At 40.4% G+C, this 21,591-nt stretch overlaps 2 protein-coding genes across 2 annotated transcripts in view; one reads left to right on the top strand and one right to left on the bottom strand.

Annotated features, from left to right (window-relative positions):
* The window catches only part of fnbp1l (formin binding protein 1-like), a 373,280-nt gene that overhangs the window by 242,877 nt on the left and 108,812 nt on the right, over positions 1-21,591 (top strand). The gene's annotated exons all lie outside the window — the stretch shown is intronic.
* Positions 1-21,591, bottom strand: part of axdnd1 (axonemal dynein light chain domain containing 1) — an 86,416-nt gene that overhangs the window by 44,044 nt on the left and 20,781 nt on the right. Inside the window, exons 6-13 of the mRNA XM_051932532.1 lie at positions 20,375-20,460; positions 17,189-17,245; positions 15,319-15,427; positions 13,026-13,147; positions 12,592-12,732; positions 2,157-2,261; positions 1,396-1,516; positions 514-615 (exon numbers count right to left, since the gene is read on the bottom strand). Of these exons, the coding sequence (XP_051788492.1) occupies positions 514-615; positions 1,396-1,516; positions 2,157-2,261; positions 12,592-12,732; positions 13,026-13,147; positions 15,319-15,427; positions 17,189-17,245; positions 20,375-20,460 (843 nt within the window). The remainder of the gene's footprint in view (positions 1-513; positions 616-1,395; positions 1,517-2,156; positions 2,262-12,591; positions 12,733-13,025; positions 13,148-15,318; positions 15,428-17,188; positions 17,246-20,374; positions 20,461-21,591) is intronic.

Here is a 21,591-nt window from a genome sequence, read left to right on the forward strand (position 1 = left end):
TGGACCCACCTCTTGGGGGAGCACCCACAAAACAAACGGTGCATCAAGGAAAATTCAGAGATACACAGAAGCTAAATGACCGTCAACATTAACATAAAAGGAATACAAAATGAACAAGAAAGACATTTAAACGGCATTTCATCACCAGCCATGGGAGGAACCTTGGCTGAAACCTGACAGGCAGGTCTTCAGGTCCACACTGAACACATTTAATGTCTTACTTTTAAGATTTCTATCCTTCAATTTGTTATCCAATTGGCTGGAAAACAAAAACCCATAAGGCCTTTTAATTTTTCCCCTCTTCTCAGTCCAGTTCTGTCTTACACATCACCACTTCTATGCCATCCTACTAACAAAAATCTCCTAATCTTCAAAGTATAGCAACATTTAAACAGATACAGATTCAACATGATGACAGACACACCACATATACGTGAATAATCATCTAATTTGACTTTGCTATAAATGGTAACCCTCAAAAAATACCAACACCACCATTAAGATCAGTCTTACCGATGAAGCCAAAAGCACAGCAAAATGAGATGAAATTCTTGTCCATGATATATCACTCAGGTTCAGCTTCCTAGCCAGATGAAGCTTGTTCTTATCAATCACCTGGAACAAGAACACGTGTATCTTTTAAATTTCTGACTTTACTGAGCCTACCGATGTAATCCAAAATGTTTTTTTGTGGATTTGACTAAGGAATTGGAAATTAGTTTGTAGAGGCTAAATTAACTATTGTACCAACAGTGGGACTACAAGGCAAGAAGTAAAAAAAATATTAAATCATTATAGACTTCCTTCACTGTGACATTCACCAGGAACAGTGGATGGGAAGATGAGATAATGACTTATTTGGAAATTTGTTGCCATATTCATTAAACAGTAAGGTAAATGAAAACCTGTAAGCATCGATTTCAGCATACAATATACACAATAAATCAAACAATAAAAAATGTAAATTTTAAACCCAGGCTTTAAATCTTTTGCAAAGCTTTTTTTTTTTTTTTAAAATGTCAGATAGACAAAATAATAATAATAATTCTTTGCATTTATATAGCGCTTTTCTCACTACTCAAAGCGCTCAGCAGTTGCAGGTTAAGGGCCTTGCTTAAGGGCCCAACAGAGCAGAGTAACTGTTCGATAGATAGATAGATAGATAGATAGATAGATAGATAGATAGATAGATAGATAGATAGATAGATAGATAGATAGATAGATAGATATGCACTGTATAATATATAGGTACACTAAAACGCACTGCATATTAGATTGACAGATACAGAGATATTCTTTTCTAAACTCACATACATTAACTGCAAAACACATAATCCCAATCACTCTGTAGTTCAATAGCATAAATAAACTTGGCAGACATTTAAAGTCATTTACCTTTAACGCTAAACTGTAAGTTACTCGGCTCCAAAGATCTCTTTCTTCAGTAAGACGGGACACTTGTGCCTCAAGCCGGCGCCGTTGCAGCTCATACAGCTCATGATACTCTGCAACAAGGCTGTAAAGATGGCAAACATCTTCATAATTTATGGTCCCATCCAAAAAATAAAAACTGATAAAGAACTGGGACCTAACCTTACAAAAAAGGCAATACACTTACAGTCCTAAAATAAATGCATTAATCTAAATATCTATTGGGTTATAACTAAAAAAAACTAAATATAAAATATAAGTTAAAAAAATTCTCTTCAGTATGTTCGCCTTCAGTGCACTTAACAGTTGAAAATAAAATTTTTTGGCTTACAAAGACTAAGACGCAGTCAGTAAAATTTTCAGCAACAGAGTGTAAGGCACTTAAAGATGTTTATTTAAGGGGCAAAACATTTCCCAGTTTCTTCAGGAATATTTTATAGAAAAGCAGAAATCAGAGGCACCTTATCTGTTTTATACCATTTTAAATAATTGCTTTAGTGTTAATAAATGATAATAAGGACTTCCTCTCACACAGAACATCTAGAAGTTTGTGATGCTTTAAATTGCTGTGATCAGTTATAACCTGTAGAGTCACTATGTGGTCATCAGTTGGATTTATGATTGATAAAATATAGTACAATTTTTTTTTATTATTTCATTAAAACTATGTATAAATCATGTAAGCATAACTGATAAAGTGTACAGAATGCAAAGAGAGGACTCACTCTGCATTTCTCTTGGCCTCCTTTAGAGCCACTGCCATTTCCTCATGAGCTTGTCCCACTTCTCTTGACACCCGCAGGTCATGCTGTCTCACCTGGGTCAGCTCACTGAAACAAACCAATGGTATTACTGATCTGCAGAATATATCAATTAAATCAAACATATAAACTAATGTGCAACTATGTGTCCACCAACTGATCTATTATGATAAAACCAACCTGATTTAGTGCAGGGGCCTATTCTGGTAGCTTTATATGCAATGCCATCACAGGACAAATTCAGACACATAAGCACATCTCACACATTACCAGTTTGTAGTCACCGCTTCAACAGGATATGGGAGGAAACTATGCTAACTAATTTTGACATATCTACCATATTCATATTTCATGTTAATACATGCATATAAAAACTACCTGTTTTGGACTACAGATCAGGATGTTATCCACTTCAAACACACAGTAGAATGGAAAAGTAAGTAGAACCCATATAAAACCTTTTTTTTCCTATTTTGGTAAAAGGATATTTGACTGTCATTTCACCAATACTGATTGATAGAGTCGATCTAATTAATTTTTTTTTTTAAAGCATTGCAATCACATTTTGAACCCATTTGTAATATTTAAATCAACATACATTCAAAATTTCATCAAGAAAAAAGTTAGTACATCCCTAACTTAATCTTTGAATCAAATGTCTCAAATTAGAATAAGATGCACCCAAAGTTGGAAGACCCTGCTTTTTATAAAACATTACAAATATGTGGTGTGGTGTAGGACGGAGTGGGCATTGCCAATTCTGCTAGGCTTTTGTACGCAAGGCCTGTTAAGAAGGTCAAGGTCAAGGTTACTTTATTGTCATCAGCAACTGTGTATGCGTACATACTGAGAGGAGACAACATATCTCCATGAGCCACGGTGTAACATACAGCAACATACAAAGTGCAAGTTATGACAAAAGCAACACAATCAATGGACAAAAGACAATAAATACAATCAATAGACAAATACAGCAGAAAACAGATTTAAAAGGGAAGCAGACATCCTTCTTCACCTTCCCCCAGCCTACATTTTAGAAAGTGACTGGACTCTTCATACAAGGACCAGCTTGTACTTCCTCTGATAACAAACATGTAAATCAGAGTTGAACTGACATCTTTGCAGAGGCCCCTTTTAGGCCAGAAGGCAACATATAGGCTCAAAGTACAGTTAAATAGCTATAAATCAATGAGTGACAACTCTGATGGACAAAATAACGTGCCAATGAGAAGGGACTTTTTGTTCAATCACAAGAGGTTACACAAAACTAACTGCACTCCTCACCAGGGAAGTCTTTGGGCAGTCTATCTAAAAATGACGTCTTGTAGTCTCTGAAATGACATTTCTTTAAAACCTAAATTCTGATCAGTCGCACTCTCCTTGTGGACCTGAAAACTGAGACCCATTCTGTCAAGCCAAGCACTCAGCCCAGTCTGAAACGACTGAGAAGCAGCTATTACTTCAAGGTGGGGCCTTTGACATCTAAACTCTTGTACCAGAAAGAGTAATGCTTTTACCTATGAAGTTGCAGAGGACACAGAAAAGGGCCTAACTGAGGAATGCACAGCATACCACAGACAAAGCAGTAAAGAGAAGGAGTGCACGCTAATGAAAGAAGAATCCTCCACTTGAACTTGGAGCAACAACACTCAACTCCACACAACACTGGACACCAGCCTTAAACACTTGGTATTGTAAAACTATCCATCCATCCATCCATCCTCTTCTGCTTATCCGAGATCAGGTCGTGGGGGCAGCAGCTTGAGCAGAGATACCCAGACTTCCCTCTCCCCGGCCACTTCTTCTAGCTCTTCCGGGAGAATCCCAAGGCGTTCCCAGGCCAGCCGAGAGACATAGTCCCTCCAGCGTGTCCTGGGTCTTCCCCGGGGCCTCTTCCCAGTTAGACGTGCCTGGAACACCACACCAGGGAGGCATCCAGGAGGCATCCTGATCAGATGCCCGAACCACCTCATCTGACTCCTCTCGATGCGGAGGAGCAGTGGCTCTATTCTGAGTCCCTCCCGGATGACTGAGCTTCTCATCCTATCTTTAAGGGAAAGCCCAGACACCCTGCGGAGGAAACTCATTTCAGCTGCTTGTATTCGTGATCTCGTTCTTTCGGTCACTACCCATAGCTCATGACCATAGGTGAGGGTAGGAACATAGATCGACTGGTAAATCGAGAGCTTTGCATTGCGGCTCAGCTCCTTTTTCACCACGACAGACCAATGCAGAGCCCGCATTACTGCAGATGCTACACTGTTCCGCCTGTCGATCTCCCACTCCATTCTTCCCTCATTCGTGAGCAAGATCCCGAGATACCTGAACTCCTCCACTTGGGGCAGGATCTCGCTCCCAAACATGAGAGGGCATTCCACCCTTTTTCGGCTGAGGACCATGGTCTTGGATTTGGAGGTGCTGATTCCCATTCCACCCACTTCACACTCAGCTGCGAACCGATCCAGAGAGAGCTGAAGATCACGGCCTGATGAAGCAAACAGGACATCATCATCTGCAAAAAGCAGTGACCCAATCCTGAGCCCACCAAACCGGACCCCCTCAACTCCCTGGCTGTGCCTTGAAATTCTGTCCATAAAAGTTATGAACAGAATCGGTGACAAAGGGCAGCCCTGGCGGAGTCCAACTCTCACTGGAAACGGATTCGACTTACTGCCATCAATGTGGACCAAGCTCTGACACCGATCGTACAGGGACTGAACAGCCCTTATCAGGGGGTCCGGTACCCCATACTCTCGGAGTACCTCCCCACAGGATTCCCCGAGGGACACGGTCGAACACCTTTTCCAAGACCACAAAACACATGTAGACTGGTTGGGCAAACTCCCATACACTCTCCAGGACCCTGCTAAGGGTGTAGAGCTGGTCCACTGTTCCGCGACCAGGACGAAATCCACACTGTTCCTCCTGAATCCGAGGTTCGACTATCCGACGAAGCCTCCTCTCCAGGACCCCCGAATAGACTTTTCTAGGGAGGCTGAGGAGTGTGAGCCCTCTGCAGTTGGAACACACCCTCCCGTCCCCCTTCTTAAAGAGGGGGACCACCACCCTGGTCTGTCAATCCAGAGGCACTGTCCCTGATCTCCATGTCATGGTGCAGAGGCGTGTCAACCAAGACAGTCCTACAACATCCAGAGCCTTGAGGAACTCCGGGCATATCTCATCCACCCCCGGGGCCCTGCCACCAAGGAGTTTTTAGACCACCTCGGTGACCTCAGTCCCAGAGATGGGGGAGCCCACCTCCGAGTCCCCAGGCTCTGCTTCCTCATTGGAAGACATGTTAATGGGATTGATGAGGTCTTCGAAGTACTCCCCCCCACCGACCCACAACGTCCCGAGTCGAGGTCAGCAGCGAACCATCCCCACCATATACAGTGTTGACACTGCACTGCTTCCCCCTCCTGAGACGCCGGATGATGGACCAGAATCTCCTCGAAGCCGTCCGAAAGTCGTTCTCCATGGCCTCCCCAAACTCACTCCCACACCCGAGTTCTTGCCTCAGCAACCGCCAAAGCCGCATTCCGCTTGGCCTGCCGGAACCTATCAGCTGCCTCCAGAGTCCTACAGAACAAAAAGGTCCTGTAGGACTCCTTCTTCAGCTTGACATCATCCCTCACCGCCGGTGTCCACCAACGTGTTCGGGGACTGCCGCCACGACAGGCACCGACCACCTTACGGCCACAGCTCTGGTCAGCCACCTCAACAATAGAGGCACGGAACATGGCCCATTCGGACTCAATGTCCCCCACCTTCCCCGGGATGTGATCGAAGTTCTGCCGGAGGTGGGAGTTGAAGCTATTTCTGACAGGGGGCTCTGCCAGACGTTTTCAGCAGACCCTCACAACACGTTTGGGCCTACCATGGCTGACTGGCACCCTCCCCCACCATCGAAGCATACTCACCACCAGGTGGTGATCAGTTGACAGCTCCGCCCCTCTCTTCACCCGAGTGTCCAAGACATGTGGCCGCAGGTCCAACGACACGACCACAAAGTCGATCATCGAACTGAGGCCTAGGGTGTCCTGGTGCCAAGTGCACATATGAACATCCCTATGCTTGAACATGGTGTTCGTTATGGACAATCCGTGACGAGCACAGAAGTCCAGTAACAAAACACTGCTCGGGTTCAGATCGGGGGGGGCATTCCTCCCAATCATGCCCTTCCAGGTCTCACTGTCATTGCCCACGTGAGCATTGAAGTCTCCCAGCAGAACGAGGGAGTCCCCAGAAGGTATGCCTTCTAGCACACCCTCCAGGGACTACAAAAAGGGTGGATACTTCAAACTGTTGTTTGCGCGTATGCGCCGAACAGCAGTTAGGTCCCATCCCCCCCACCCGAAGGCGGAGGGAGGCTACCCTCTCGTCCACCAGGCTAAACCCCAATGAACAGGCTCCAAGTCGGGGGGCAATAAGTATGCCCACACCTGCTCGGCGCCTCTCACCGAGGGCAACTCCTGAGTGGTAGAGAATCCAGCCCCTCTCAAGGAGATTGGTTCCAGAGTCCAAGCTGTGCATCAAGGTGAGTCCAACTATATCTAGCCAGAACCTCTCGACCTTGCGCACTAGTTCAGGCTCCTTCCCCTTCAGAGAGGTGACATTCCACGTCCCAAGAGCCAGCTTCTGTAGCCAAGGATCAGACAGCCAAGGTCCCCGCCTTCGGCCACCACCCAACTCACACTGCACCAGACCTCCTTGGCCCCTCCCATAGGTGGTGAGCCCATGGGAAGGGGGACCCATGTTGTAAAACTATCCGCGCCATAATAAATTATATCTCTAAAAAACCAGTAAACATCCAGCCTCTTCTGTGTTAAATATTTGTCTGTCTCATTTCTTTGCGTCCTGTCTTCAATATATTGTATACATGCAGTTTTCAAATTGTGTTTATCAATAAATTGTATTACTTTGGTTCTTAAAACAATCGTGCTTCAGTGATCTTGAACAAGTCTAATGGTCTGAAAACCATATCCTACAGCAGAGAAAGGTAAGAAAAATAAAGTAGGAGCCTTAACAAACTATTTAAATTAAGAAGAAAAAGGTGAAGAAGAAGACAGAACGTTATTTGTACCATGGGGAAAATTTGGCTTTTTTCAGAAACTCTTTAAATAAATAGATAGATAAACAAATATATCCATCCATCCATTTTCCAACCCACTGAATCCGAACACAGGGTCACGGGGGTCTGCTGGAGCCAATCCCAGCCAACACAGGGCACAATAAACAAATATATACAGTATACAAATACTTTGGTCCAAACATGCAACAGAATGACTGAAAAAGGAAGAAAATTTTAAAAAGAAACAAAATAAAACTTCTGACTTGGCAGTCGCAGTCAGGCATTATGCAGGCGAATTGCTGTTGGTATAAAGGAGCCCCAGCAGTGTTTCTTGACACACTTTTGCTGAATAATTTGTTGGCTGAAGGTGCTTAGTGTTAGTGTGTAAATCAAATTTATCATAGCACCAACTCCGACTCCTCGGTTTATCGTACCACCGACTCCGACTCCTCAGTTTATCGTACCACCGACTCCGACACCTCAGTTTATCGTACCACCGACTCCGACACCTCAGTTTATCGTACCACCGACTCCGACACCTCAGTTTATCGTACCACCGACTCCGACACCTCAGTTTATCGTACCACCGACTCCGACCACCGAAAATTTTGACAACTAAAGAAACTGAACAACTAATTTATAAATACAGACATCATTACTATGAACACGGAGAGAAAGCTAATAAGCTTTTAGCTGAACAAATCCACAAGCAAGAAGTTCGTAATGCAATCCCAGTAATCACCAACACGAACGGAGACGAAATCATTGACCATAGATTGATAGATAGACAGACAGATACTTTATTAATCCCAAGGAGAAATTATATAATGCACACATTTAGAGACTACTATAAATCCTTATATTCTACTGAGTTTAAAGAAGACAACACACAATCTAATGCACTTCTGGATACATTACAGTTACCACAAATAGATACTTTTAGTGTGAAGGAACTGGATAAACCTCTGGCGCCAGATAAACCTCAGAATTACTAGATGCTATAAAGTCACTTCAAGGCGGGAAAGCAGCAGGCCCTGATGGCTATCCAGCGGAATTTTATAAGAAATTCTCCGCTTAGCTAGCTCCCCTCCTATTAGCAACATTTACAGAAGCTAGAGACAATCAAATTCTACCTCAAACTTTTCGCCAAGCATTAATCACCGACTTTCCTATACAAAATAAGGACTTATTACAATGTGCAACATACAGACCAAATTCACTTGTGAATAATGATGTTAAGATACTCTCAAACATCATAGCTAGAAGGATGGAGAAAGTGCTGCCTTCGGTAATATCACAAGATCAAACTGGATTTATCAAGGGTCGACACTTATCCTCCAATCTTCGACGCCTGTAAACACCCCAGAAATATTATTATCATTGGATTACATCTTGCCTGAAGAAGGGGCCTGAGTTGCCTCGAAAGCTTGCATACTGTAATCTTTTTAGTTAGCCAATAAAAGGTGTCATTTTGCTTGGCTTTTCTCTACATTGGATGCAGAAAAAGCATTTGACATGATTGAATGGAAATACCTTTTCACTACATTAGAGAAATTTGGGTTTGGCCCGAACATTTGTGCATGGATGAAACTACTGTATACCAATCCAGAAGCTTCAGTTTGTATTAACAACATTTGTTCAGACTACTTTAAACTAGAACGTGGTACCAGACAAGGATGCCCCTTGTCAGCACTGTTATTTGCAATCGCCATTGAACCACTGGCGGTTCACTGTCAAAATGCTGATCAGATAAATGGGATTATCAGAGAAGGATTGGAACAGAAAATTTCTCTATACGCAGATGATATGGTACTGTATATATCAGACCCACAAAATTCTGTGCCTGCAGTCTTAACAGCACTTACAGAATTTCAAAAGATCTCTGGTATCAAAATTAATCTGAATAAATGTGTGCCCTTTCCAGTGAATTCTCAAGCATATAATATTAGATTAGACACCCTACCTTCTATCATTGCAGATCAGTTTAAATACCTAGGGGTAAACATCACAAGTAAACACAAAGCTCTTTATCAACAAAATTTCGCAGTCTGTATTGAAAAATTAAGCAAGACTTGCATAGATGGTCAACCCTTCATCTCACTCTAGCTGGAAGAATTAACGTTGTTAAGATGAATATCCTTCCTAAACTTCTTTTTTTATTTCAAAACATTCCAATATACATCAATAAATCATTTTTAAGCAATTAGATTCAACAATAACCTCATTTATTTGGAATTCAAAACATCCACGTATCCAAAGAGCGACCCTACAAAGACCTAAAGCAGAAGGTGGCATGGCTCTACCTAACTTTCAGTTTTATTACTGGGCAGCAAACATACAAGCTATAAAAACCTGGACACAAAATAGATAAACATACACAGGCCTGGTCCACAATAGAAGTAAAATCCTGCTGTACTTCTTTATATTCCCTGCTTTGTACCCCAATAAATGCAAGGTATCGGCAATATACTAATAACCCAATTGTGCTTCATTTACTCAGAATATGGAACCAATGTAGAAAGCATTTTAAGATGGAGAAGCTTTTATCTGTGGCACCTCTGCAAGAGAACCACCTCTTTCAACCCTCGCAAACATATCCAGTTTTTAATATCTGTAAAAATTTGGGATTAAAATGCTCAGAGAGCTTTATATAGACAATATCTTTGCATCCTACGAACAATTACATTCCAAATTTAACTTTCCAGCTACACATTTCTTTTACTATCTTCAAATTAGGATCTTTGTTAAACAGAACCTGCCCGATTTTCCTTATCTTGCACCCTCATCCATGCTGGAAAAAATATTGCTCAATTTCAAAGACTTAGACACCATCTATACCAATATATATAATTATTTTACAGTCCCTCCCTTTCAAAGATCCAAGAGGACAATGGGAAAAATATCTCTTAATATATCAAGAAAGGGAGTGGAAAGTAGCAATGCAGAGACTTCACTCGAGCTCCATATGCGCAAAGCATACAATTATTCAACTCAAAATTATATATCGAGCACATCTGTGTCACCTAAAACTGTCCAAAATGTTTCCAGGGCAAGATCCAACCTGCGAACGCTGCAACCAAGTCCCAGCCTCACTGGGTCACATGTTCTGGGCCTGCACCAAATTAACATCATTTTGGACCAAAATTTTTAAGTGCCTTTCAGGCAGCCTTGATGTCACAATCCCTCCTAACCCATTAACAGCTGTGTTTGGTGTTCTTCCAGATGGGTTTAAAGTGGAGAAGGACAAACAAACTGTGATTGCATTCACTACACTTTTGGCATGCAGACTTATTTTGCTAAACTCGAAAAATCCTAAATATCGTCTTTTAAGTCCGTGGGAAACCGATGTTTTATACTATTTGAAATTGGAAAAAATCAAATATTCAGTTAGAGGATCTGTACAGAGGAAGCAACTATCTCCGCATTTCTTTTTCTTCTCCATTCATCTCTACTGGTCTATTAAACTCATCAATTTATGAATGTTTACAAGCCTTAAGTTTTACCCGGTTGGCCATGCTCTCTCTCTTAGGGGTGGGGGTCGACTTGTTTTTCAATCCTATTTTTTGTAAAATGGATCAATTTGTATGAATGATTACAATTAATAAAAATATTTTTAAAAAAATTAAAAAAAAAAAAAAGGAACAAAATTTTAAAAAGAAACAAAATAAAACATCTGACTTGGCAGTCACAGTCACAGTCAGGCATTATACAGGTGAATTGCTGTTGGTATAAAGGAGCCCCAGTAGTGTTTCTTGCAATACTTTTGCTGAATAATTTGTTGGTTGAAGGTGCTTAGTGTTAGTGTGTAAATCAAATTTATCATAGCACCAACTCCGACTCCTCAGTTTATCGTACCACCGACTCCGACTCCTCAGTTTATCGTACCACCGACTCCGACTCCTCAGTTTATCGTACCACCAGCTCTGGCTTGTCAGTTTACTGCATTACCGACTCTGACTCCTCAATTGATCATACTAAAGACTGCAACTCCTCAATTTATTGCACTATCGACTCTGCCTTCTCAATTTTTCGTACCACCAACTCTGACTCCTCAGTTTACTGCACTACTGACTCTGTCTGCTTAATTTATCATGCCATGACTCCAACTTCTCTATATGTAACTAAACTAATAGATTTATTAGGAAAGCGCATAACATACAAGATACAAAGCATTTTATTAGTGCCAATGTGAATCATCAGGCTTCTCTTTAGCATCCTAAAATGTTAAGTTTGGGTTTAAAGGGTGAAGTGATGCTGTTGTGGCTTTTTATATTATTTATTAAAGATGTTACAAACATTGAATAACAAATACAAGACAAAATTTACATTTTTATTAAAAGGCTACAAGAAAAAATAATTTAATCAAATTAGCAAATGTGAAATTGGACATTTAAACACATTATATTAAAATGTATATTTAGTCAGAGTTGCTATGTTTTTACCAACTTCTTTAACCCAATAATCAATTCCAACTCGGACACCATGACTTTTACTCCGACTCTACAGCCTTGCAGTGCAATCGAGGCATTTTGAATATCATGTCTTGTGGGGACTGATCCTACAGGAACACAGGACAGGGATTTGGGTTCAAAATAGTCTCTAATTTGTCTTCTCCTTCTGTCCATCAACCTTGAAAAATCCACCCGAGAACACAACTAGTGACATCACTCTCACCCCCACCACCAGCTCCCTGCCACTGCCACCAAATAAAAAAATGATGCTAGCAGAAAGAAACACCAATGCTGCCATCACAATTATTTTTGTAACCTTTTAAGTACTCCAACATTTTTGTTTTTTCATTTTTTGCCTTTTTTTTGAGAATGAAGTTAGGTTTCCTCAGCATCCCGAACCACCAACCTTTTACACAGTCTCTTTTGTCTTTCTAACAATATACTATCATCAAACCAATTGAAATGTGTATAAAAGTACCTGAAGTATATGTAGCAGCAAATGGTTACATAATGCCTTTATAGAGATTCTCAACATATTGTGTGTGTCTGTGTTGTTATGAGGCACCTCAACATTTTAAATAAATAAAGCATGGAAAACAAAGCCACAGTTAAACCATACCACTATAGCAAGAAACTTGTTAATGAACAGTGAATGTAAATTTTCAATGGGTAACACTATATTCACAAAGAAACTGAATACAGCAATTATAAAAAGATGAAAAATAAGTTTTACCCCTAAGATAGACAGGTTAAAAGTGGTGCTTAAAGTTTGTTAAGCCAAATAAGCAAATGATAAACAACATGAATCTAAATAAGATCCTTGATATGCATTTTTTCATTAGAAAATAATAACCCGTGAAAAACGTTTGCCTCCTACTTGTTTAGTTGTCCAATGGATGTTTTGAAATGAATGAGTTCTTCTGTGAGTTGCCTGTCAAATGCCCTCTGTGCTAGAGTCTCCATGTACAAGGCTTTCAGATGCCTCGGAACTCGGTCTAGCAGCATCACGTACCTCTGTCTACAAAAATGATACAAATGAGGTATACCATGTCACATAAACGAACGACATTGTCATCAAGTATTTTTAATGCAGTAATCATTGTTTTTTTGATTGGCAAGTTTAAAGCATAGCCTAAGGCAATAGCCAAAGCATAACCTAAGGCAATGCTGATTTTTTTTTATTTACAGTATAGACAAGTTGTCTTAGTGAAGAATGGAAGATATACCGGGTTGGTGAATAGTTATAGACATTAGAAAACTGCTTTGTATTCCTGCATACCACAAATGAACATCAGAATAATGCTTACTGACCTCAGTTTTGCCAGCAATTCTCCTCTTTCTGCACATTCAACAGAAACCTGCCGAATGAGCTCATGAAAAATAATGTTGTAGATGTTTTGCTCTGTCTTGATCAAATCAAGCAGGTTATGCATCTGCAAAACAAAAAGCAGGAAAAATTTCACCAAGTGCTGCTATTTTCAGATGATTAAAATAAAAATTTATGTTATCAATGGGCATGAATGTCATTTATAATTATGTTTACCTCATTGCAATTTTTAATTGGTTATAAAGTGAAATGTAAATGTTTTTTGACGTAGCGTAGTTAAAAGGATTCGCTCCAGCAGACCCCCGTGACCCTGTATTTAGGATATAGCGGGTTGGATAATGGATGGATGGATGGATAGTTGAAAGGAAATAATTTTATGTAAAAAAAATATATAAATTTTTTCAAATGCTACTGGTTTTATAATAATTCTCATGAAGTCCAAATTTCTGAGGTTATCTGCATTGGTTGCCCTTCCACCCACCTGTTTAAACTTTCCAGATAACAGAGGCGTGCTTAACAATTATGAATAAATTAAGATTTATTATTTAAGATTTAATTAATTAATTTTAATTTTGATTTAATTTCACACTCCTTTACTACTTTATTATTTATCAGATGTTTTTAACCAAGGTTACATATAATAATATCAGGGGACAGAAAAAATGTTCACTTTTTTTTTTTTTCCAGATGGAGCACTGGCCTACGTGGAACTGCTAGTGAGTTTCAGGTAAGAATTATATCAGCATATTTATGGTTTTGACTTCAGCAGCCTCACCACTAGGCTGCACCATATGTCTTTAGAAAGGAGACTAGCCAAAGTATCTGGTGTTGCCTGGGTACATATGTAGAATGTGTTAAAGCACAGGTGTCGAACTCCGGTCCTTGAGGGCCGCAGTGGCTGCATGTTTTAATTCTAACCATCTTCTTCATTGTGAGCCATGGTCTCAGGCCCCTTAGTTGTGTCTTTTTCCTTAATTAGTAGCCAAACAATAATGAGACAAACAAGCCACCATATGACCAGTTCACTTGTGCCCATCACACAATATCTGAAAATAAAGAAAGGTGAAGGTCTCAGTAAGGTTGGTCTCTCAGGTCACCAAAACATTTTGACGGTGTTCTTAGGAAAAACAGAAAAATCAACAAATTTGGAAATATCTGCTGTGGCAGAATGAGAGCAGCAACAAGCCATGGAATTAAATAATGGGCTTAATTAACATCAAGAATCAACTTCTCATTAAGAGACTGGAGTGAAATTGGTTGGAGTTTGAAATCCCAGTTTAGCTGGTCATCTGTTGGCTCGTTTCACATCTCATTTCTGTTTGGCTGCCATATAACGAAGAAACAAATCAATTCAGAGGACTGAATCCTTAAAAACGGGACTATTGAAATGAAGGGAAAAGGAATTAATTAGCAGTGAAAACTGGTCACTGATTAGGAAAAGGGTTAGAATGAAAACCTGTAGCCACTGCGGCCCTCCAGGCCTGGAGTTCGACACCCCTGTGTTAAAGGGGTTACCATGTTAGTTAATTATCATCACCATCTGGCGAATTCAGGTACACTTTTGGGGATGTGTTAGTTCAGGGGTGTCGAAACTCCAACCAATTTCACTTCTATGAAAAGCCGATACTTGCTGTTAATTGAACTCGTTATTTAATTCCATGGCTTATTGCTGCTCTTATTCTGCCACAGCAGACATTTCCAAAACTGTTGATGTTCTGTTTTTTTCTAAGAACATCATCAAAATGTTTGGTGACCTGAGAGACAAACCTTACTGAGACCATCACCATTCTTTATTTTCAGATATTGTGTGATGGGCACAGGTGAACTGGTCATGTGGCGGCTTGTTTTATATCTCGTTAATATTTGGCAGCTAATTAAGGAAAAAAATCAACAAAGGAGCCTGAGTCAAGTTAATTAAAATTAAGGAAAAGGAACTTAATTAGCAGCAAAAACTGGTCATTAATTAAGATGATGGTTAGAATGAAAACCTGCAGTCACTGTGGCCCTCCAGGACCGGAGTTTTGACACCCATGTGTTAGTTGTTTACTAATTAGCTTTCCTTCTTTTTTTTATTTATTATCTTCTTTATTATTTCCTCATTCCTGCCTTTTTCATGTCTCTGTATGTGAGTGTGTGCAAGCCAAGTCAAGGCTGGGTGCAATCATGGCATCACTAAATAAAACAAATCGCCATAAAGACAAAGAGAATCTGAACATTTTTGCCACCGCTAAAATAAAATGTAAAAAAAAAAAAAAAAAAAAACTGAACATGGCATACCTCTGTTGGCCCTTTTACTTCAGTAAGGCTCTCATCTACTCCAGCTTTGGATAACATTGTGTCCATTGTTTTCATTAGTTGAATGGCCTCTAATCTCCCACTGGGTTTCCTAATGTTCATATTCGAAGAAACAAGACTTAGAAGTTGCTTGGAAACAGTTAATAAGAAAATAAATGCTAAACTATGAGATGAATGTTAATGTAAACTACAAGAGAAATAACAACAGCTCAAAATAAAACTGGTAGATGTAGCAGCTCGTCTCAAAATAGGAAATAAAAGTGAAAAGAGGGTCATCGTGATTTAATGATACTACACGGTTTCATAAAATAGAGAACTGGAAAATAAAGCATAAAAAGGGGAAATAAAATCGCACAGTCACTAAACTACACAACACTAAAGCATTAAACAATATAACAAATTGAAAAAGCCAAATGTGATTTTTTACTTTAAGAGAAGCTAAATTTGATCAATTGGAAAATTGTATGGCCGGCACAGTGGTGCAGTGGGTAGCGCTACTGCCTCGCAGTTGGGAGACCCGGGTTCACTTCCCGGGTCCTCCCTGTGTGGAGTTTGCATGTTCTCCCCGTGTCTGCGTGGGTTTCCTCTGGGCGCTCCGGTTTCCTCCCACAGTCCAAAGACATGCAGGTTAGGTGGATTGGCGATTCTAAATTGGCCCTAGTGTGTGCTTGGTGTGTGAGTGTGTTTGTGTGTGTCCTGCGGTGGGTTGGCACCCTGCCCATGATTGGTTCCCTGCCTTGTGCCCTGTGTTGGCTGGGATTGGCTCCAGCAGACCCCTGTGACCCTGTGTTCGGATTCAGCGGGTTGGAAAATGGATGGATGGAAAATTGTACTGTCTGACTCAATTCCATGAATTACTAGTGGCAATGTCTACACATTTTCCTTTAAAAATATACTGTTTATGCATAATGGAGCAGTCATCTACTAAACTTGATCTCCAGTTTGTCAATCTAATTAAAGTATTGCTAAAAAGGCAATTTCAATTTAAACTACTGCACCATCTACCTCTTAAATACAGTTTAAACTAGTTGGACGAAAAACTTGCTTATCATTGTTTGACAGCACAGATTGAATATTTGAAGTATACTGTCATATGCGATAGAAAGGTGAGCCTTTTACAAGGATTATTTCCATAATCCAGCTGATTATGAATTTCCTCTTTGCCTACAGCTGTTTTTATTAACCAAGACAACTTTTTGAGAGGTTTGACATACCCAACTCTTTCTTATTTTTGTCTTATTTTCCTTCACTCCCTATGTTGTTTTCCTCCTCCCAACTCCAACTCACAAAGTGAGATAAGAAGGCCTCTTTTATGCTAGATCTGGGAGTACTTCCAGTGCCAGGATATACTCCAAATGAAGCACTTCCAGGTCAGGCAAAAAGTACTCCCAAAGTAGGGGTAGTCCCTTCTTGCAGCTCCCCTGGCAGAGCTTGCAACCCAGCAAAGCTGCCCAATGCAGCTAGAGTTCCCAGTATGCCCTGTGAGGGTGTGCACGGGTGCACCGGTCCAGGCACATTGCCACCTAGTGTAACGGGAGAACATACAGTCTAGAAGGTGAGTATTCCCCCGTCTTTCCATTATACTGGCCTTCAAACTGGGTAAGGGCCCTTCTGTTGAACACCACCGTTTTTCCCAGTCCATCCATCATAGCATGTCATGCCGGCCTCTGGGCTGAGACTGGGAACAAAGTTCATCCTAACCTTGATGCCTGTCCAACCCTGCCATCCATCACACTATACACTATCTGCATAAATATTTATTTTCTCTTTTTTACCCTAAACATTTACAGAATTTTAGTGTTAAAAGTCGTTACCAGTTTTGGTATTACAGTGACATATATGTCTTTCTTACATGGAAGGGAACGCCTTCAGTCTTTTTTCCTGATCTTCCAGATGAACAGTGTATTTACTGCGAAGAAAAAACAAACAAAATAATAATTCAAAGAGTATATCCCTGTGATACCTCGAGTAAATAGTATGATTTAGAAAATGATTTTACTGCTAAAATTATGTTTGCAAAGCACAGCATGTAATATCCTGCAAAACACACGAGTAGAAGATCATAAAAAGGAATGTTTTGTTCCATAGAATGGCATAACTCTCAAAACTGCCCATCCCAATTCTTGGTCATGAAGGGCTCTTCTATATTGTGTATTCTAAATTCTATAGACAACTCAAGCTGTACATTGGTGAGAAAAAAGTATGTGAATCCTTTGGAAATAATTGCAGGTCAGGTCAGGTTGGGGAGCATGCACTGGAACAGCATGTTGCCGCATCCACGACACGTTAAAACAGCTTGGGATCCTGGTTGGCAACCCCCCAGGCAGACACGCAGCCCAGTCCCACCCTCCAGAAATGACCCTATATCTGCCACAGCCAGGTGTTACCTGGGCGTCCCCTTGGCCTGGTCTAGCCACTTGGGTCCTCAACAATGTGGCCGAACCTTCCTGTAACTGACGCTCCCTCACAATGCAAGTATTGTGCCTCAATCAGGACTCCATGAGCAACCGCTCATTCGACACAAAGTCAAACTAACGATACCCAAGGATTCTGCGAAGAGACAAAGTACCAAAGGAGTCCAGTCTTCATCTCAAATCACTGGATAGCATCCATGTCTCACAACCATATAGCAAGACGGGAAGTACCAGGACTCTAAAGACTTGGACCTTTGTTCTTTTGCAGAGATATTGGGAGCGCCACACAGCCCTTTCCAGTGACCTCATGACCCCCCATGCTCTCCCAATCCATCTACTGACTTCATAGGAAGAGTCACCAGAGACGTGAAGGTCACTGCTGAGGTAAGTAAACCTCTCGACGCGGTCGACATTCTCCCTGCAGACAGACACACTGCTGATGGCTGTGTCCAAGAGCTCATTAAAAAAAAAAAACAAAATCCAGAAATAACTGCATTAATTTATAAATTTGTGTTAAAATATGGTCTGTTCTTCATTTAAGTTACAATAATAAACCAACACAATCTGGTTTAACTAATAACACACTAATTATATTGTATTGTGCTTGCATATTTTGAATATAACATTCAGACATTCACAATATACAAGGGCAATCCCAAAAGTAAGGTCTCCAAATCGGTGGGGACGTAGAGAAAGTGTTCGTATGGCTGTTGGCCACACTGTTGTGATTGGTGCTTCCTCCACTCCCAAACAAGCATGCGCAGCTTCGCTGGGATGCTCAATCTTGGCTTGGCAGCTCTTGAAAATGGAGCTCCCGTTGAACGCTACCGCCAAGTGAGAAGTTCGCGCAGTAATTTGATTTTTGAACACAAAAAGGCGTTAAACCAGTTGAAATTCATCGCCAATTGACGGAAGTGTATGGACAGTCGTGCATGGATGTCAAAAACGTTTGCAAGTGGTTTAGAGAGTTTACAGCCGGTCGTACTGAAATTCACGACGAACAAAGTAGCGGTACACCGTCAATTTCCGACGAGACAGTTGCGAATGTTGAGGAAAACATGCATAAAGATTGGTGGATCACTCTGGATGCTCTCTGCATTTTGGTTCCTGAGGTTTCCCGAAGCACCATCCACAGGATTTTAACGGAAAAGTTGCAATATCAGAAGGTGTGCGCAAGATGGGTACCACGTATGCTGACAGAAGACCCACCCACCCTATAGTCCGGACTTCACACCCAGTGACTACCACCTGTTCCCTAAGTTGAAAGAACATTTGTCCAGAAGGCGATTTTGCTCCGACGAACAGGTGAAAGAGGAGGTTCAATGCTTCCTGAAGGACATGGCGGCGAGCTGGTATGACATGGGCATTTTAAAACTACCACAGCGTCTACAAAAATGCATCAACCGAAATGCCGATTATGTAGAAAAATAAATAATTCTTTAACCTTTAAAATGATGTAAATATTATAGAAAAAAAATGGTTGTTCGTATTTCTAAAAAATAGGAGACCTTACTTTTGAGATTGCCCTCATATGTTGGAAAAAGTATGTGAACCCCTAGGCTGTTGTCTTCAACAAAAGTCAGGAGTTAGTAAACCTGGAGTCCAATCAATGAAGCAAGATTTTAGGTTTGGTTTAGAGATACTATGACCTATTTAAAAAAAAAAAAAAAAAGACACAAATATTTTGAATTTACCATTTACAAGAAACATCTGCTGATGTGAAGTGACCACACACAAAAAGAAAGCTCAGAAGAATCTATGATCGAGAATTAAAGATTTGCATAAATGCTGGAAAGGATTAGAAGATCATTTCAAAGAGTTTAGATTTCACTTGTCAACAGTTAGACGCACTGTAAACTGATACTGCAAACTGAGATGATTTAGTACTGTGAGTACTCTCTCTAGAAGTGGGTGCCCAGCCCAGATGACTTGAAAAGCGCAACACACAATGCTCAATGAGGTAAAAGAGAATCTTAAAATAACAGCTAAAGGCTTGAAGGTATCATTGGAACAAAATAACACATCTGTTCATGAGTCTTCCATACACATAACACCAAAGTGTGTGGGATTTCTGGAAAATCAGTTGATTTGACATGGAATGACCCTACAGCAAGCTTGTTTGGATTATTGATTGCAAAACAGTCTATCACCCCGTGTGAACCACAAACAGAGAAAGTTATTTAATGTGGAATTATAAACTGTACAGATCTCTTCATAGTCCTGGCATCCTAGCTGGAAGGAGAAATCAAGACCCCTCACACAACACATTAGTAACATGGTTTGTGGCTGAAAATGATTTTCAGAGACATTTCTTTGCTTTTTGTTTCTTAAGTGTCTGATTGTGCATACTTGGAGTTTAAAAATGAAGAGTACAGCACTGCAATTACTCTAACTTTACACTTGTGTAATTTAGCAAAAGAATACTTCTAAATCTGTTAAAAATCTTCTTTTTCTTCTTTCGGCTGCTCCTGTTAGAGGTTCCCACAGCGGATCATCTTGTTCCATTATCATATCTTCAACCACAATTGTAAACCACACTTTTCAATTTCTTTGGATCTCTGGTCTGTCAGTCTCTCGTATTTTCCATTAATCCCCATACACATCATTCCCAGTAACAAACTTACTCTTCGTAATATTTCAAGCCCAAAACTCCTTTGTTTTCGACTATGTGATAATCCTCAGGAATCAAACTTTCAGGCAGACTCAGCTCCTAGGCCAAAGCAAAGAGTGTTAATTTAAAGCCAATGTATTAAAAACCACATTATTTAAAACAATCCAATGTGATTTTACATAATTGTTTATTAGGTCAAACTCAACCTCCTAAAATATATTATTACTGTCATATTAATTAAACTTCATAGTACTAACAAGAAAAATAAAATATGCTGAAAACAATTATGTATTATCGTGAAACCAATTGCAGCTTTGTTTGTCATATCTTTTACTTACTTTATACACTATCTTCTGTACATAGGTGCCATTTGCTGTGCCTCTCGCATGGATTCATCTAATTTTTATTTAATTTTCAAGCATAAAACGGTCACAAACCAAATCCTTTTATACAGCTGAACTGAGCCATAGACTATTTGTAATTCCTGTGCACCGATATGGCCATAGGCTCTAATGTGTAAATTTATCGTAAGGAATTCAACACAAACAGATTACCTTCAGCTGTAGTCAATGCCCATGCACATAAGCACCGTGACACTGAAAAAGGCAGAATTATTGTTTTCAAATTATAACATTTGTTGCTTTTTATTTTCACACGTTAACGGTACTTTACTGATTTCTGTTCTAGTCTTGACTGCGGTGGGTTGGCACTCTGCCCGGGATTGTTTCCTGCCTTGTGCCCTGTGTTGGGTGGGATTGGCTCCAGCAGACCCCCGTGACCCTGTGTTTGGATTCAGCGGGTTAGAAGATGGATGGATAGATGGATGTTCTAGTCTTGAATGCATAATACAATAATGAACATCTAATTGCTGCACACTTTTCATGCAGCTGAAAATATTATCTCTCTGACTCTATTAAGTGCTTAGTGTGGGAGCTGTTGATGGATGCTCTGGAATGAATAAAAAACTGTGACATTTAAAAAGTCACTCAGATCAATAGTTAAACTTAATTACAGTATGTGACAAAGGAAACAAAATGCTTTTTTCACGCTGCAAGAAAACATACATACTGAAATATCTTCAACAAATAAATTTCAGAGAAAAGTCAGTCAGTCATTATCCAACCCGTTATATCCTAACACAGGGTCACGGGAGTCTGCTGGAGCCAATCCCAGCCAGCACAGACCAAGCACACACTAGGGACAATTTAGAATCGCCAATGCACCTAACCT

The sequence above is a fragment of the Erpetoichthys calabaricus genome, chromosome 10 (assembly GCF_900747795.2).
Source record: "Erpetoichthys calabaricus chromosome 10, fErpCal1.3, whole genome shotgun sequence".
Lineage (NCBI taxonomy): Eukaryota > Metazoa > Chordata > Cladistia > Polypteriformes > Polypteridae > Erpetoichthys > Erpetoichthys calabaricus.